Source organism: Corythoichthys intestinalis, chromosome 1 (genome assembly GCF_030265065.1).
Source record: "Corythoichthys intestinalis isolate RoL2023-P3 chromosome 1, ASM3026506v1, whole genome shotgun sequence".
Taxonomy (NCBI): Eukaryota; Metazoa; Chordata; class Actinopteri; order Syngnathiformes; family Syngnathidae; genus Corythoichthys; species Corythoichthys intestinalis.
The window spans coordinates 69,836,072-69,853,104 of record NC_080395.1 but is presented as its reverse complement, the minus strand read 5'-3'; the positions used below and the strand labels follow the sequence as shown (position 1 = coordinate 69,853,104).

General features: G+C 41.1%; 1 protein-coding gene across 1 annotated transcript; it reads right to left on the bottom strand.

The window, feature by feature from the left end:
- Nucleotides 1–52: 52 nt before the first annotated feature.
- Nucleotides 53–15,087, bottom strand: LOC130916132 (brevican core protein-like). The gene is made up of 8 exons (XM_057836639.1): nt 14,812–15,087; nt 5,353–5,519; nt 5,169–5,290; nt 4,850–4,989; nt 1,019–1,083; nt 851–936; nt 602–779; nt 53–492 (listed from the first exon to the last, which is right to left on the bottom strand). The coding sequence occupies exons 1-8, from the start codon at nt 14,870–14,872 to the stop codon at nt 343–345; spliced, it is 969 nt and encodes a 322-aa protein (XP_057692622.1). The 5' UTR covers nt 14,873–15,087; the 3' UTR covers nt 53–342.
- Between the last annotated feature and the right edge of the window lie 1,946 nt (nt 15,088–17,033).

Below are 17,033 nucleotides of genomic sequence, written 5' to 3'. Positions count from 1 at the left end.
ATCTCTATCTCAACTGACAAAAGTTAATAATGCGGATTTCAAACAAACTGAATGAGATTATACACATTCCTTTATTTTGATCGTGTGAGAAAGCCCTAATAGAAGTGGAACCATTCGACTCATTTTGATGTTTGACAAGACTGTTAAATTCATCCAAAAACTGGAGCCTTAATATAAATGCAGTTCGTTACACATGCTGCCGTGTAGTCAAAACTGTCAAAAATTCAAATAATCTGATGTTACATCATAGATTTTTGCAAACACAAGGGTTAGGTTTAATTTTAGGTTAAGCGTTGTCACTTCGTCGACATCCCGACAGGAAGTAGCACCTCCATTTTTGCCTCAAATCAACCTGACAGCGGTGACCGTCACATCTCTCTCCACCAACAGCCTGTGGATGTCGCGCAGTTCATAACCAACATTGTTGTATTGCACGTTGTAGTTGTCACCGACGGTCAAGAGGAAAATGTCTTTGCGGCACTCGATGGTCATCTGAAAGAGAATGCACTATCATTGCTCCCGAGAAGGCTGCAGCAGACACAGGAAGAAGCCCTGACCAACCACATTTTTTTAATGGATGCGTGTGTAAAATGACAATGACCTCAAATTCACTTCCGGCTACAAAGGGGAAGTAATCATCCTTGATGAACTCGTTGACATATTCTCCGCCAACATGACTACCAACGCGGGTCAACAGTTCAAGGTCCCCATCTTTGAAATCCACTTCTATGCGGACCGGGGTGTCTTTACCGTGGCCCAAGGACAGGTGGATGATAAATCTGCAATGCAAACAAGTGGCCATGTTAACAGTGAGCCACAACACGCGTTTGAGTGGGATGTGGACAAGTACTTAGTTGCATTCTGAGGGACATGTCCTTGGATGACAATGATGCGGCCCGGGCGCAGACGCTCCTCAAGCAGCACTTCTAAAACTTTCTGCGTACACGTAAAGGCAGTGTGGTATGAACCAAGTGCTGCACGCTGTGGGCAACAATTCTGCTTTCAATCCTCAACTCACCGGGTACACGGCCAGTTGAAGATTGCAGGTGCCTTTGATGCCATTGTACACAATCTCATCGCCATCTGGTTTTTGGAGAACAAACAAAAGGATAAGTCAGTCAGGAAAACGAGGAACAGAGATTTCAGGTATGTGTGACAGAGGTGGGTAGCAACGCGTTCCATTTATTCCGTTTTTTATTTTTTTGAACATGCCCTGTTCAGGCTGCTGAGACACTGGGAATCTGAGTCTCCTTATGGTCTGAACAGTTTAATGTGCCACATTTGATAATACTCCCATTGTGGTTGTTCATTATTTTCTATTTATTAAGGAAAAGAATGGAATCTTGGGTGGACAAAAAGAACAAAAAATAACATGATTAAACACCTATGCAACCTAAGAATATAGTGGTGCTATGGTAATTTACATGTGGGGGTTCTGGTAACCAAAGAGAAAGAGGAGGTCGTGATTAGGCAGGGTGGGGTGTACGGAATTCCGGCAACGGGAGGTGGGGAACCCAGTACAGCTCTACATACGGATTTATTCATTCCAGGACCTTGTTTGTATGTTGAAATGGTCATATGTCGAGCGGGATTTTCTCCGTAAGAATACGCTGTAATTCGTGCCACAGCCCAAAAACCTACCCCAAATTCATAATACTGCAGGTAGAATTGCGATTAGCAATTGCACATAGCAAAATAAATGTATTATAAATACAATTCAGAATAATAATAGTGTAACGAATTGGGTTCTAATGTGGCGGTAGTTTTCACTTTCTTTCCATGTTGTTGTTGTTGGCGTCGGCTGCGGCGCACAGTAGCCCTGCTGTGTTGCACCTTTTGAAATTACATAATTAAAAAACCTGAAGAAGCTGGCGACTTCCTTGCTGATGTCACAACAATAATAATAAGAGTCATCCTCAAGATTCTATTTTTGCGTTTTTATTTTTGGCCTCATATGGTCATGTAAAAGGTCATGGTACAAGATGATAATAAGAGTGGTATGAAAAAATATCTGAAACTTTTGGAATTTCTGCATAAAATCCCCACCAGATGTGATCTGACCTTTGTCAAAATAACAAAGATGTAAAAACAGCGTCTGCTTGAACTCAAACCACCCTAACATTCCTGGGTTTTCATATTTTAATGAGAATAGCATGCAAATAATGACAGAAGGGGGAAAAATAGGTAAAAGAACCCTCTGCCTATGGAGACTTAAAGAGCAATTGAAACCCATTTTTACCAAACAAGTCATTTGTGTGTGCCCAGTCACTGTTGAGCGGCTTAAAGCTGCCCTGCCCACTATAAAACACACACCTGGAAGAATTGTCTTGATGAAAAAACATTGTCTGATGTGCATCATGGCTCGGCCAAAAGAGTTGTCTGAAGACCTGCGATCAAGGATTGTCGATTTGTATGAAGCTGGGAAAGGATACAAAACCATCTCTAAAAATCAAATTATTTAATGTGATTGTGATGGTTCCCGTACTTATTTCCCCCCCTTCTGTCATTGTTTGCATACTATCCTCATTAAAATATGAAAACCTATACGTGTTTAGGTGTTTTTAGTTAAAGCAGACACTTTTTTCATCTGTGTTATTTTGATAAGGATCAGATAACATTTGACGGGGATTTTATGCAGAAATGTGAGAAATTCACATTTCATACCACTGTACCTGTGTTTAAAACATATCAGATGTTGCCAGCAGTTACTCACAATGTCACTCATTACTTGAGTACTCTTTTCAATCAATATTGGTGTCAATGCTTTGAATGACTAGTATTACTTATGCTTGATTAATACTATTTTGAAGTGACGCCACTATTACTTGAGTAACACACAATGCAAATTAGCCGGCTTTCAATCTGCCTTCCTATTGGGTCTTGCGCTTGACGCTCCACGGGTGGGCTGCATTCAAGTTGCTCCTACTGTACATGACAGTCACATTTGGGTTGAGCGCTGACCATTTGAAACCTCGTTTCCTGGTCTCGGGAACCGATCCCGTAGTAGTACCCCTGGCAGGGGTCGCGTTAACCGAATATTTTCCGTCGTTGACCGATTTTTTAAAACGGTGACGGAAAAAACTGAAGTCCATCCGTCATTTTGACAGGTTGCAATTCACACCCCAGACCACAGGGTGGCGAGTGGGCATATTAATTAGCTATTGTCTCTCTTGATGCATGACGGTGTTGGCTTTACTCTGAAAAATGTCAAGGTAACTGAGTGTCCGAAGTTTCTTCAAAAAGCCCCAAAACGACGATGGTGTTGATAAAAGAGGTGAAAAAACAGGGACTGCACAAGCGGGCACGCAATTCAAGTCCATGCGCACCAGGAGGAAGACTGCGTTCAGGCCACTGCAGGTGAACTATTAATTTCATTGTTCCATACCTACCTGGGCCACAGTCAGCTGTTTTTGTCACTGCGGAGAAAAAGTTACATATTCATCTGCTTGATGGCACGGTGTGGATTCTCTGTTAAGCTTGTTCGGACAGAATATTAATTTGAATGAAAATTAAATACTAGTGATGTGACGAAATGGGTCGAGGTTTCTGAAGCTTGTGTCGAGTAATGGGAGGGTGTTTCCACGAAGCTTGTAGCGAGGCACGCGTCATTTCGGCAGAACCCGGAAATGGTGTCGTGAGAAGCCTCGCCGGCCGGCTGAATCTGGTGTCCGCTTCGGAAGTGATCCGACATTCGGCGCGCATTGCAAACACAGTAGGCTACAGACTACGGTATAAAGTGGTTGCAAAACGCAATGGCGATCGCCTGTTATCTCACATTTTGTGCATTTCGGGCTCCTGTACTTGTTACATGATCTGTGCGCAACAGTGCAATCTTTTTTCGAGCCTTGTTCTTTGCTTGCGATGGAAACTGCGCAAAAAAAAAACGACCCTCCCATGTATGGGAACATTTTCTTTTGATTGCTTTCAATAAGGTAAGGGAGAAGAACTACATTAATATAAATGTGAGTGTGTGTACCTATTTGAACCAAACATCAACAGAATGAACAATCCATTAGTGTACTGGGAGGCACAAAAGAATACCTACCCAAATTTATATAAACTGGCACGCACATACATCTGCACCCCAGCTTCATCTGTGCCTTGTGAAAGAATATTTTCTAAAGCTGGTGAAATATTGTCCAAAAAAAGAAACCGTATAAAGCCAGCCACTGTGGGAAAGCTATTATTTCTCAACAAAAATGAATAACAAGTTATCCTTAGCACTTGTTGTATTTTGTTCACATACTAAATTACTAACATAAGCACATTCATATTTTTGTCATAATCAAATAACCATTGAATTCTTAACAATGTTGACCACTTGGGCTTAATGTAGACCACTTGATGGCGCCATAGAGTAAATGAAGCACAATGAAGCTTTGCTACATGTGCAAACCGATTGGCTGCAAAGCTTCATTGCTTCATGAGGCTTCATTTGGCCATCACTACCAAATACTGTTGAAGTGGTATGCAATGTTAAGAGTCTTGTTAGCTCGAACTGCTGTGTCCAACCGCTGTAGCTCTGCTGCTCTCTGTGAACTCTCTATTCACGCCGGAACGCGCGCGGCTCTGAAATGTCTCTGTCGCGTGACTGTGTCGTAGCCGGTAACGTGCTCGGCCAAATGGACACACAAGTACGGAAGGTGAATTATGCCAAACAAAGGGTCACCACAATGTCATTATCATCATTTTAAAAATTTAAGTGACTGGTAAAAATAGATTATGACCGGATTTTTATGACCCTGTGAGTCAAAATGACAGACAACGAAAAAGTCTAGCGCAACCTCTGCTGGAGTCATTTCAATGTAGTTACGTGCTAACAGAAGGCACCAACAATCTGAAGACTCACCTTGGCAACGCTTGCAGATGTAGGGACGAACCACGAAGCATTCAAAATTCAAGGCCCTCTTCCAGCGACCGTTCCAGCCCCTCGTCGCACCGCAGTCCCGATCTCCGTATAAGTGGTTAGGCTGACCTGGCTGCCAGTTCCTACACAGAAGCAGCTTTCACACAGAAATCCCGCCAAATAGCATCCGCTCCTGTGTACTAAATAAATGCTTTTTCGGGCTGTGTCAGTCGCATTTACAAAGCAAGAGCTTTTATATTTTACCAAATTGTTAGGCGTAACTAAAAATACTTTATCAGTTAGGGTGTGCGGGTAAGCTAGCCTTTTGTTCAAAGAAGTCCCGTCGATCCACTTCCACTCTCCGTCAACAAAGTTGTCCGTCAAGCCGATCCAGTAGTTGTATCTTGTGTTATAAGTTTTGTTGATTTGAGATCCCAGCCATTCCTACAAGAAATGGCACCGCGCACAATTTATTAGGACAGAGCGAGGCAGGGGGCCTTACTTACCGCCTCCTCGACATTGCGGATGATGGCCAGGTGGCCTCCCTTGGTTGAACAGTCATCTTTGGCCAAATTCCACGCTTTTTCCTCCCCATCTTTGGAAAAGTAGTAACAATTGCCGTTGAACTCATGCCATCCTGACGGACAGTGCTCGTCCTCCTCACATAGCAATCCTATTGCAAAAAGAATGCAGATACAGCAAGTTTGATAATGATCATTTTAGTGCAGTCCTCAAGGTTTTTTTCTTTTCTTTTTTTTTAAAATTCATTAAAGTGACTAATTGAGTTTTACTTTCAAAAATGATTTCTAAAATGTAATTAATTTACTGTTCATCAACATTTTGACGTCAACAGTTTGTTGAAGGCCTTTGGGGTCTTTTTGGTGAATTTGCCCATAACTTGTCACTTGTGGTGCGCGAAAGCTCTGAGGCTGCCGTTCCAAGCGCTGCCCTCTGAATATGGAGGGCCAAAGCTGCCAAAATTAAACTAAATGAATCAATCAAAAATAAAAATGAATACCAAAATAGATAAGATTTCAAAATGAGAAATGAAAGATAAAAACAGAAATTTGGAAATACACACAGTTTAAATATCAATAAAAGCGCTCTGCTCTCGTATTGATGGATTTTATCTTCATCATACAGAAGGAAAAAATGTTATTCAAATGAGAGAGCGGTCCTAAATGTGTTCAACTAATCATCTATTGGCCAATGGACAATCGAGTACAGCGATCAACTTGCTAATGCCTGCCTGTACACATCCAAGTAGAATAAAAAAAGCACAAAACTGGTAACAAGCTAGTTATCACCAAATCCAACGAGGAGCAAATGCCAGCTGTTGCAGACGACAATTAGCATTAGCGGTGGTATGTACTCACTTTTATATGTACATGTGTATGCTTAATGTAGCCCTTGATGTATCCTCATTCATATCAATCATGCAAACACATTCTGATTAGTTTTATGTATACCATTTGGCTTCGCAAAAGTAAGCCCAGTTATCTCAATTCTTGTCGGTGTAACATTTCCACTTCTTAGTCTCCTCAAGCCTTTGATAATCAAATTAGAGGAAGTCACAGACAACCCCAAAAATGTTCACCAATGGCTTCAATGGTTAAACGCCCACGAGATCGTAAAACGTGAGATACGTATTGGAGTCAGATCCTTAAACGTGTGTGCCTCATTCATTAAAGCTTTTGCCGATTGTTTGACTGCACCCTGAGACCATAGGCGGAGTTTGACTTTTGGGGCACGGGGGGCACAACATGTTGATGACCCCGAAACGCAGTGTCAACAATAAAATTAACATCCAAGAATATTCCTAATAATAAGTTGAAAATTAGCGTCTTATTAGCGTCCCCCCATCATAATTCTTGAGGGGAATTCTAAATAAGGCTGCTTAGGACAGCTATACTTTTCGCCAAGATCGTCATCCATTGAATATGGTACGACAGCCGGTGTCGTTCCAACGTCAAAAATTGTATACCCTGGGCGGAGCCATTTCGCTGCACTGCTTTGCTTATTTTCCTGTTTTGGTGATGTAATCAATGGGGTTTTAAAACATGGCCCATCCATGAAAAAGAAACAAAAAAACCCAACAACTTTTTCTGTCGCACAACGTCACATACATACTGAAGGGGGAAAAAAGCCATTGTTTCACTGTTTTACTCGTAGGATGACCTATAACTGTTACTATAATCAGGGGTGCACATAAGTGGTCCGCATGCATACTGGACGTAGACAAACGCGCAGGCCCTCAACGGCTTCCATACGCTTTTGCGTACCGATGGCTGACCACTGTATTTGCGGCGGACATGAGAAAATAACTTCTCAAAATGTCGAAGAGGCAGGCCCCACTGGGTAATTATTTCCGTGTTCCCCCACCCCGGTCAAAAGTCAGACGACCGAGACGACACCGGAGCTACCGAAAAAAAAGGACTTTTGCTGAAAAGTGGCTGCAGGAGGTACCATGGCTAGAAGTAAATGATGCTCGCACGGAAATGCGGTACAAAATGTGCCGTGAGAATCCCAAGGTCGCTGATAAGAGCAGCGCATTTTATGTAGGGTCAGAGAATTTCAGCCATCCAAACTTTGAAAAGCACGAAAAAAACAAGAGCATGTGGCAATTAAGCAAACTATCAATGTCAGACAGGACCCCACTCGCCCTATTGACAAGTGGCGGAATAAAGGTCATGAAGAACAGTGCCATGCACTGACAAACGTGTTTTTGCTCGCATTTTACAAAGCTAAACATGCACGTTCAATGAGGTCTCATGAGGAGGACATCCCACTTTTACAAAGGCTTGGAGTTCATGTGGGAGCCGCATAATTCCCTTTATTTTGGATCGGTGCTTTTATGTTTATTTCGTTACATCGTTACACAACAGTTGATGTTAATCAAGCATTAATTGTTAATATAATTACTTAAAGTTAATTGGCTCTAAGTAAAGCTTGTCATAATTTTATCGGATCAGGCGGGTCGGCTCTCAAGCTCAATGAGGACCAATTTTCATCTTCAGGTCCTCCTCTGAGAACCTGGGTAAAAAAAAAAATATGTGGACCCCTGACGATAATTCAAGTCCTGTTTGGAGTTTCTCCGGTTTAATAAACGTAGATGTCCAAAATACATATATAACTGTGGTTCTTTTCTTGCTTCAATTAATTGTTTAAGTTGACATACAGTAACTAATGTGTGTGTAGGTGTGTGTGTGTGTGTGTGGGGGGGGGGGGTATAAGTGTGTGTATGCGTGCGCTCCAGCGGCCAGGGGATACAATTTTTGACGGGGGTAACTACATTGGCAAGACATCGGTGGTGGCTGTTGTACAATTAGCGTCTCTAGTGGGCCAAATTCAAACTCCGCTCACCATTTTGACATTGGTCTCTAGCGTTTCATGGTCCACATTTTCAATCCTTGGTTCTTTCTCCATAGTAATTGTCCCTTTTGAAAGCTTAGGTTAGAAAAAAATTACGTATATCCGTCTCGCCTCTTTGGTCCTCGGGTGGTTTTGGCTAAGCCAAGCAAATGACCGTCTATGGTGCTAGTCACATGATCTGTTCGAAAAATAATTTTCACCTGATATAAAAATAGCTTTTTTTGTTCATTTCATTCATTTTTTGCCGTTTGTTTTGTTGCTTTACATCTTTTATCGACAACATTTTAACGGGAGACTAAATATGAAAATCATATATGCAATGCAGAGGTTGCGCTAGACTTTTTCTTTGTCTGTCATTTTGACTGACAGGGTCATAAAAATCCGGTCATAATCTATTTTTACCCGTCACTTAAATTTTTTAAATGATAATAATGACATATTCAATAGTATGTAGTTTTCATTCATTTTTAATTAATATTCTTAACAATATTCTCTCCGAACAAGCTTAACAGAGAATCCACACCGTGCCATCACACATCAAGCAGATGAATATGTAACTTTTTCTCCGCAGTGACAAAAACAGCTGACTGCGGCCCCAGTAGGTAGGCTACATATGGAACAATGACATTTACAGTTCACCTGCTGTGGCCTGAACGCAGTCTCACACCTTCCTCCTGGTGCCCATGGACTTGAATTGCGTGCCCGCTTGTGCATAATCAAATGTCTCAAGTGGGATTGCTGCAGAGGCTATTGTCATGAGGTTTTGGACTTTTGCCTCGGACAGACGACTTCTCATGGCCGTTTTGACGCAGTTCTGGAGGCTGAATCCGCGCTCTACGGCCACACTCTTTTTTTTCACCTCTTTTATCAACACCATCGTCGCTTTGGGGCTTTTTGAAGAAACTTTGGACACTCAGTTGCCTTGACATTTTTCCGAGTAAGGCCAACGACGTCATGCATTAAGAGATTTTTTTCTAACACATCTCCCATACTTGTAATCATTCATGGTGTGCTGTTACATCTTCATTACTACCCTTACTTTGTTACCTTTGAATTATTTTTGGGGTACTAGTACCATACGGTGAACGCCTGTGGCTTATGCATAGTTAGCCAGTAGGGCTACAGTTAGCCTCTCTTAGACACTAGCGTGGTTTGCCAAAGTAAACAACACAACCACACGCTATAAGCGTTTAAATGCAGTCAGTATCAGCATCCGAAGAACATTAACACTTCCAGTTACTTACCTTTATGGAAATGTAGGGAAAAGACCGACATGTTTTCAGTTGATGAATGAAAAGCGATGGCCTTTCTTCTCACCGCTGCAACCATTCGAAGCCTCTTGGTCAACCCATCTGAGTTCCATATTTTCTCTTCCAGGCGGGAATGCTAAAAAAAACGTATCCCATCTTTTTTGCATTCGTTTCTATCATGGGACCAAGAATGGCAGTCTTTCACACAACACGAGTGTACCATTTTCAACGATTACTACGCAGAATGGATGCCTGGCAAAGGATCACGTCGCGGGCTTGTTGTTGTTGTGCAATACAGGAAAACCAACAATGCATTGCGCCAGAAACGTCACGAGACAAGAACCGATAGCTAATTAATATGCTCACTCGCCACCCTGTGGTCTGGGGTGTGAATTGCAACCTGTCAAAATGACAGATGGACTTCAGTTTTTTCCGTCACCGTTTTAAAAAAAACGGTCAACGACGGAAAATATTGGGTTAACGCGACCCCTGATGCAATGGCACTTTTCGGCTCCGCTTATGCCTCAGACTCTGCAGTTGTGTGTTGAGTCATTAAAGCCTCCGGAGCAAAGCGAATGCGCGGCACTGCGTTTACGAGGTCAAGAGCCAACGGCACTAGCACTAGGGATGGTCACTACCCGATTGTGACAGCCGACCAGATCACGACAGATTGCTGCTGCACAAATCGACGTCACTTCGTTGCGTTGATGGCAGGTATAGAAATGTATGTAATAGATTTGACTATAGAAATACATTTTTTTCTAAACCGGTCGGGCATGTCAGGTATACCCCGGTCCAAGCAACAAATGTGCACACATAAAAAAAGACCCCATCACACTATTTAATAACAACTAAACCTTGGGCAAGCCCAGACCATTCACGCTGATATAATTGAAAGGAAAAACTATTTAAACCTTGCTGACTTTGTTATAACACACAATGTTTCTCAAATGTTTTACAAAGAGGCACAGATTAACTAAAAAAGATTATAAGAAAAAAAAAAAAAAAGAGGCTGGTCCTTGAAGAAGCAGTGTTACTGTAACAATGTACAAAGGCTTCAGAGCACTGTATTTGCAGATGTGAATATAGTTTTGAGTTTATGCTCTACACTTGTATATTAAAACTGATTCAGCATTTAAAAGCATTGTGTTTTCGCGTCGGTTTGCGCATGCACAGTTGCAATCCGGCCTGAATACAAGTGAATACCCTAAGTAAATACCGTTCAAGTTATTTTCTTATTTTTAATAACGTCCACTTTAGCATAGTGCTAGCCGTTGGCATCTATGCAACATTAGCATCTACAAAACCAACCAAAAGGCGAACAGTTCAACTAAAGGAGTGCTTCTGTATTAGGCCTGCACAATAGATCGTTTGAACATCGCCATCGCGATATGTGCATGCGCAATAGTCCTATCGCAGGACGTGCAATTGTTTTTGAACAGAAGTTTTTGAACTTTTTTTTTTGCTTCATGAAAGCAGCAAGTGTTACGACGTGGCCTTCTGGATCCCTTTTACATACATCAATCTCCATAATTCACAGATGAAGCCCCTTCGCCTGGAGTAAATTGTATTATATGAATACAATGTGGTCATGGTGAGTCAATCAAAGTCTTCCCCAACAAAGCTATTCAAGTCATCTAGTGAAAATTCTTTTAGTTTTAATATTGCAATATGTATCGCAATATATCGCAAACCCACAAAAAGTCGCATTGTAACTTTTTTCCAAAATCGTTCAGCCCTATTCTGTATTATTTTCTGTTACGCCCCCCCCTACGAAGACGTAAACATTTCGCATACCCCCCCACGCCACTGTACACTGTAGTACCATTTGTCTCGAAACCTATTTATTATAAGTACACCTCTGCATAACATTGTCCTTTTTTATATTATGGGGGGGGGGGGGGGGGGGGAGTAATATAATACAACTTAGACGGAAATATAATTATATTAACATTGTCTGTAACAGAAAACAGTTACAGTGCGTACGACAGGATAAAAAAATTCTTAAATAGTCAACTATTAATCTATTACTTTTAACTATTAATTATCAATTATTCCAGCAGGGCCAAAAACCAAAAGTGGTTTTTGCCATGTGGCAAAATGTTTTTGCCATTTGGCAATTTTTTTTGCCATGTGGCAAAATGTTTTTGCCATGTGGCAATTTTTTTTTGCCATGTGGCATTTTTTTTGCCATGTGGCAAAATGTTTTTGCCATGTGGCAATTTTTTTTGCCATGTGGCAAAATGTTTTTGTCATGTGGCAATTTTTTTTGCCATGTGGCAATTTTTTTTTGCCATGTGGCAATTTTTTTTTGCCATGTGCCAATTTTTTTTGCCATGTGGCAAAATATTTTTGCCATGTGGCAAAATGGATTTTGCCATGTAGCATTTATTTGGGGTATGTGGCAAAATGCATTTCGGTTTGTTCACGTCCAAATTGTATTTTCACTTTAAATGGCAGAAAAGCATCTGTGGCTGTGTTTTTTGACCGTACACTTTATATTAGAGCATATCGGCATTCAACTGGAACCCCAAGTAAGGCTCTGCCATTGACGGCTATGCACGTCCAAATTGTTTTTCTGCCATTTAAAATGAAAATAGAATTTGGACGTGCATAGCCGTCAATGGCATGGACTTGTATGGCCTGCAAAACAGCCATATACCCCCCAAAATACCATAAACCCCCCACAAACCGAAATGCATTTTGCCACATACCCCAAATAAATGCCCCATGGCAAAATCAATTTTGCCACATGGTAAAAAAAAATTGCCACATGGCAAAAAAAAAAAATGCCACATGGCAAAAACATTTTGCCACATGGCAAAAAAAAATGCCACATGGCAAAAACATTTTGCCACATGGCAAAAAAAATTGCCACATGGCAAAAAAAATCGCCACATGGCAAAAAAAAAATGCCACATGGCAAAACATTTTTGCCACATGGCAAAAAAAATTGCCACATGGCAAAACCATTTTGCCACATGGCAAAAAAAAATGCCACATGGCAAAACATTTTTGCCACATGGCAAATACCACTTTTGGTTCTCGCTGTCTCTCAATTATTATGTGAAGTGGAATCATATTCTGAGACGATTCGGCTATATACAACAAATTGGCAAAGCGCAGATGAGAAGAAATTAGTCTTTTCATCTGCGGTATAGACCCTACCCACGTGACGTCACAACTGCGCCCTCCTGACTGGTGCCGCCCAATTGTCCGTCAACACATCGTGTTTACCTGTTACGGCTACATACATTCCTCCTATTTACGGCGTTTTTCTGCTCGTTAACATTAATAATCAAAATGGTGAAGGCGTGTGTGGCGGTCGGTTGCAATAACAGAGAAGATAGACGGAGAGACTTGAAGTTCTACCGGATTCCGAGAGACCCCGGAGAGGAGAGCGAGATGGGCTGCTGCAATTCGACGAGAAACCTGGGCTCCAAACGATTACCACAGATTATGTAGTAGTCATTTTATATCTGGTAAGATGCATTTAATATATATTTAGAGGGTTTTGGGCTGACAACCACAATTAAGATCATTGCTAGGCTAATCGCCGACGACATACACGTATGTATGTAGTGAGAGTGCTATCGCTAAACCATATAAACATTAAAAGCCCTAGCTCCATTGACAAATGACATGAAAAACATTAGACTTGACAGTGGATGTTAGCAAGAACAAAAGATTTTGAATTGAAAATTTCGTAACTCACCTTTCCAAGCACAAAATAGATTCCTGCCGTATTTTCGTGGACGAGGACCTGTTTCACCCAACCAGCAACGAAGTATTTATAAGCCTCCAAGCTCTTAAAGTTTTTCAAACTTTCGTGAGAATAGGCTGATTTTGTGTGGACAAGATAGTTCTAAATATCAGGGTAGCTAGCAGATGTCAGGCTAAGACGGCGAAGATAGCGGGTCGAAAAACATCGATTTAGGCATCAAATATGGATCAGGCGAATGGATAAACTGAAGCTTTTCCACTTAACGCCTTTTATGCAACGCATCCAGTGAGTTTACGGCATGAGAAAGCACCGGGTCTTCCATGAAATGCATTATAAATTGCTCGATCAATTGAGACCATTGATAATACAGACACAAAATGACGGACAAGGGGGCGGAACAATACAGCGATCACGTGATTTTGTGACGTCGGTGGGTAGGGTCTATAGCCATGCCTACGCCTATTATAGGGCTCTAGCGTCCCCAACAGGAGGATGACGTCGGCAGGAGAATGGTGTCATCTGATTTAGACTTCAGCCCATTGAGGAGGAATTATTCATAATGAGGAAAATGCGACGAAGAGAGCATCAAACTGTCATTCTTTCAATTGCTCTACTCCAATATTTTTACCCGATATTCTTTTTATCAAAGTATTTTTCGCTAAAATAATGCTAAATACATGGTATGGTCATGACAAATAACAGTCTAGTGCTAAATGGAATATGAACTCTGAAAATGAGAGCGCCACTGCCACCTATTGAGTGGGTGTGCAAGTACACGTCATTCTCATACGGCAAAAAAGTATTTTTCCCCCGAGGTCACATGCGCCACCCCCGGCATGGCTCAGCGCCCCCACCCAAACACACACACGATTTGAGAGGTACTGAACTAAAGGCAAACATTCATTTATTTCGCCCCTTCATTTGAATAGCATTTTGTTCTGTATGTTCGAGAGCAAAGTGCTTTCATTTATTTGTGAATTTTCAAATCTTATTTATTTCTATATAAAGTATGTACTTTGATGTAGTCATGTACATGTATTTACTTCCATGTTTATTTTCAACCTTTTAATCTTATTCCTCAATTTTGTATTCAGAGTCATTTGTGTTTTAACTTTTATTTATTCAATTATTTCTTTTTTTTAGTTTTGGCAGTGAATCTAATTCCTTAACTTTGTATTCATAGTCGTTTTGGTATTAATCCTCTATATATTCAATTGCTTTTTTAATTTTGGAAGCTTTGATCCTCCATATCTGAAGGTGCTAGACTAGAGGACAAAGGCCCCGCAGCAAGTAAAGGTCGTTTTTCAGCAACATGTACAGGTGGGGTAAAGCATTTATCGGGAACAAAATCAAGAATTCAATCAAAATAATTAAAATGAATACAGATGGACTTGTACTATGTTTCTTAGTTGGACATCAAATTAAAGAAAAAGGTTCCTCCAATCAAATGCGGAATCCACGATGATTTTTTTATTTTATTTTTTTTATATATATATCCTTGCAGGATTAAATAAATAGGACAAAAAGACCGGAACTAGTTTGAAGATCTTACGTGACAACTTTTCAAATGCTGTCCACTGCACCAATCACTGTCCCTGATATGGTTCACTATGACTCACCATTAAAAGACCAAACGCCAAGCGCGATGGCCGCCCATAGAAGAAAGCTTGGTGTCTTCATCTTTCCAGAGTTCGGAGAGAGCAGCTTCGCTTATTCACCAGATGCCACGGAACACAAGCAAGTGTGAGTCTGTCTGACAACGCTCGTGTGGCTGAATGGCGGTGCCGTCCAACCGAGCAAACGCGTGATTTCCCGCACGCACTGTCACAAACGCACAACGCGTTCCGCCAGTCTTTGAAAAAACAAAGGGCATCCAAGATAGTTCGAGAACTCCTTGTACTGTACTATGTCTAACATGTAACTATGCCCCCCTTGCTTGAGAAATCAAGCTTTGATTTTGTTGCTGTGTATTTCCCTTTTGTTTTTATTTAACCCTTTCAAGGGACAGTTGCCACGACAGTGGCTAGTAATTCAGAAGTTGACAGTTATATCGATCTATGTATGGGTGGATGGACGGACAGACAGATCTATCCTATATGTCCAACTGCTCGTTAACATTTAATTTCTAATCAGCCAATCACATGGCGGCAACTCAGTGTATTTAGGAATTTAGACATGGTTAAGACAGGCATGTCCAAAGTCCGGCCCGGGGGCCAAATGCGGCCTGTAGTCAAATTTCATCCGGCCCCCAGCCTCTATCATAAAATCAATAACGTCTGGCCCGCACACAGACTTTAATAAATTGGTCATTAGTACTGCTACTAGCATATGAGGTAGCTTACACACTAAATGCTGCTCCTTATTTACCCATTAAAAAGCAACATTACTCTAAGCAATATTACCCAGTGTGACCTTTTACTCACAATTTTCTAAAATGGCGACGCTTCAAGGATAGGTGGAAATTGGACTTTTTCTTCACTAAAATACACAACTGTGTTTGCTTCATTTGCAAAGAGACAGTTTCTGTTTTTAAAGCGTTCAATGTATGGCGATTTTACCAAACAAGACACGCTGACATGTATGACAAGATTACAGGGAAGATACGTAGCGAGAAATTGAAGCAACTTGAAGCTAGTTTAATGTTACAGCAGCAGTGTTTCACAAGAGCCTGAGAGTCGAAAGCTTAGGCACAAAGGCTAGTTGCGAGATTGTTGAAATTACTAATTTAAAGAAAATAATAAAGCAAATGTGACACACATAATGGCTCGCTAAAGTTTGCTTAAATATATTGTTCAACATAAAGGACGTCAGCCAAGGTCAGCCCTCCACATGTTTATCACACCAAATCTGGCCCCCTTTGCAAAAAGTTTGGACACCCCTGGTTTAAGACAATCTCCTGCAGTTCAAACCGAGCATCAGTATGGAGAAGAATGGTGATTTGAGTGACTTTGAACGTGGCATGGTTGTTGGCGCCAGAAGGGCTGGTCTGAGTCAGGGGTTGCGTTAACCAAATATTTTCAGTCGTTGACCGTTTTTTTAAAACGGTGACGGAAAAAACTGAAGTCCATCCGTCATTTTGACATGTTGCAATTCACACCCCAGACCACAGGGTGGCGAGTGAGCATATTAATTAGCTATTGTCTCTCTTGATGCGTGACGTCGTTGGCCTTACTCGGAAAAATGTCAAGGCAACTGAGTGTCCGAAGTAGACATGTGCCGGTTACCGGTTTCACGGTTTACCGTGGTGTGAAAATGTTGCGGTTTCAAAACCACTTAAAATTTTCCGTCATACCTTATTATTCGCTATTTTTCATGTGCCAAAATGCAGCCGAAGTGGCTTGGTTCGGCAGTGCTCACCCCTTCCCGTTTGTTGCCGTGAGTGTGAGTGACGCTATTCTGCTAAACAGCCAGCAAACCCAAAACCATCCTCCAAACACAAGGCGTACTTTTCTTCAATTTATTGAGCTCTCAAATCGTGGTGAAATATACAAATGAATACATTTAAAACGTTGTACAATTGTATTTTTCCACGTGTGATTAGGTTCAACAGGATAGCAGTAGCACCATTTAAAAAGTTCACCAAAAACAAAACACACATTTTCCTTTCAAATTCAATATAAAAACTAACTAAAACTTACAAAGACGAATGTTAGTCGAGGTTTTATGTCTCACAGCCGCTGAGTGAGAAACAAGCTTGAATGAAGGGGGGAAAGGAAAAGAATCGCGTCAAAGATCGCTAATTGTGAAAAGAGGTCTCACTCCTCACTTTTTTTTTTATTTAGATGAAACCTTTCCTCAACAATATTTACATTTCAACTAATTTATAAAACTAACTTATACA

What these genes read in the sequence shown, in the direction of transcription:
- LOC130916132 (XM_057836639.1), bottom strand. Translation starts at nt 14,872, where the DNA reads ATGAAGACACCAAGCTTTCTTCTATGGGCGGCCATCGCGCTTGGCGTT. An exon ending in TTCAACTGGCCGTGTACCCG is followed by an intron (nt 937 to 1,018) that starts GTGAGTTGAGGA and finishes ACGTGTACGCAG; the next exon opens with AAAGTTTTAGAAGTGCTGCT. An exon ending in TAGCCGGAAGTGAATTTGAG is followed by an intron (nt 493 to 601) that starts GTCATTGTCATT and finishes ATTCTCTTTCAG; the next exon opens with ATGACCATCGAGTGCCGCAA.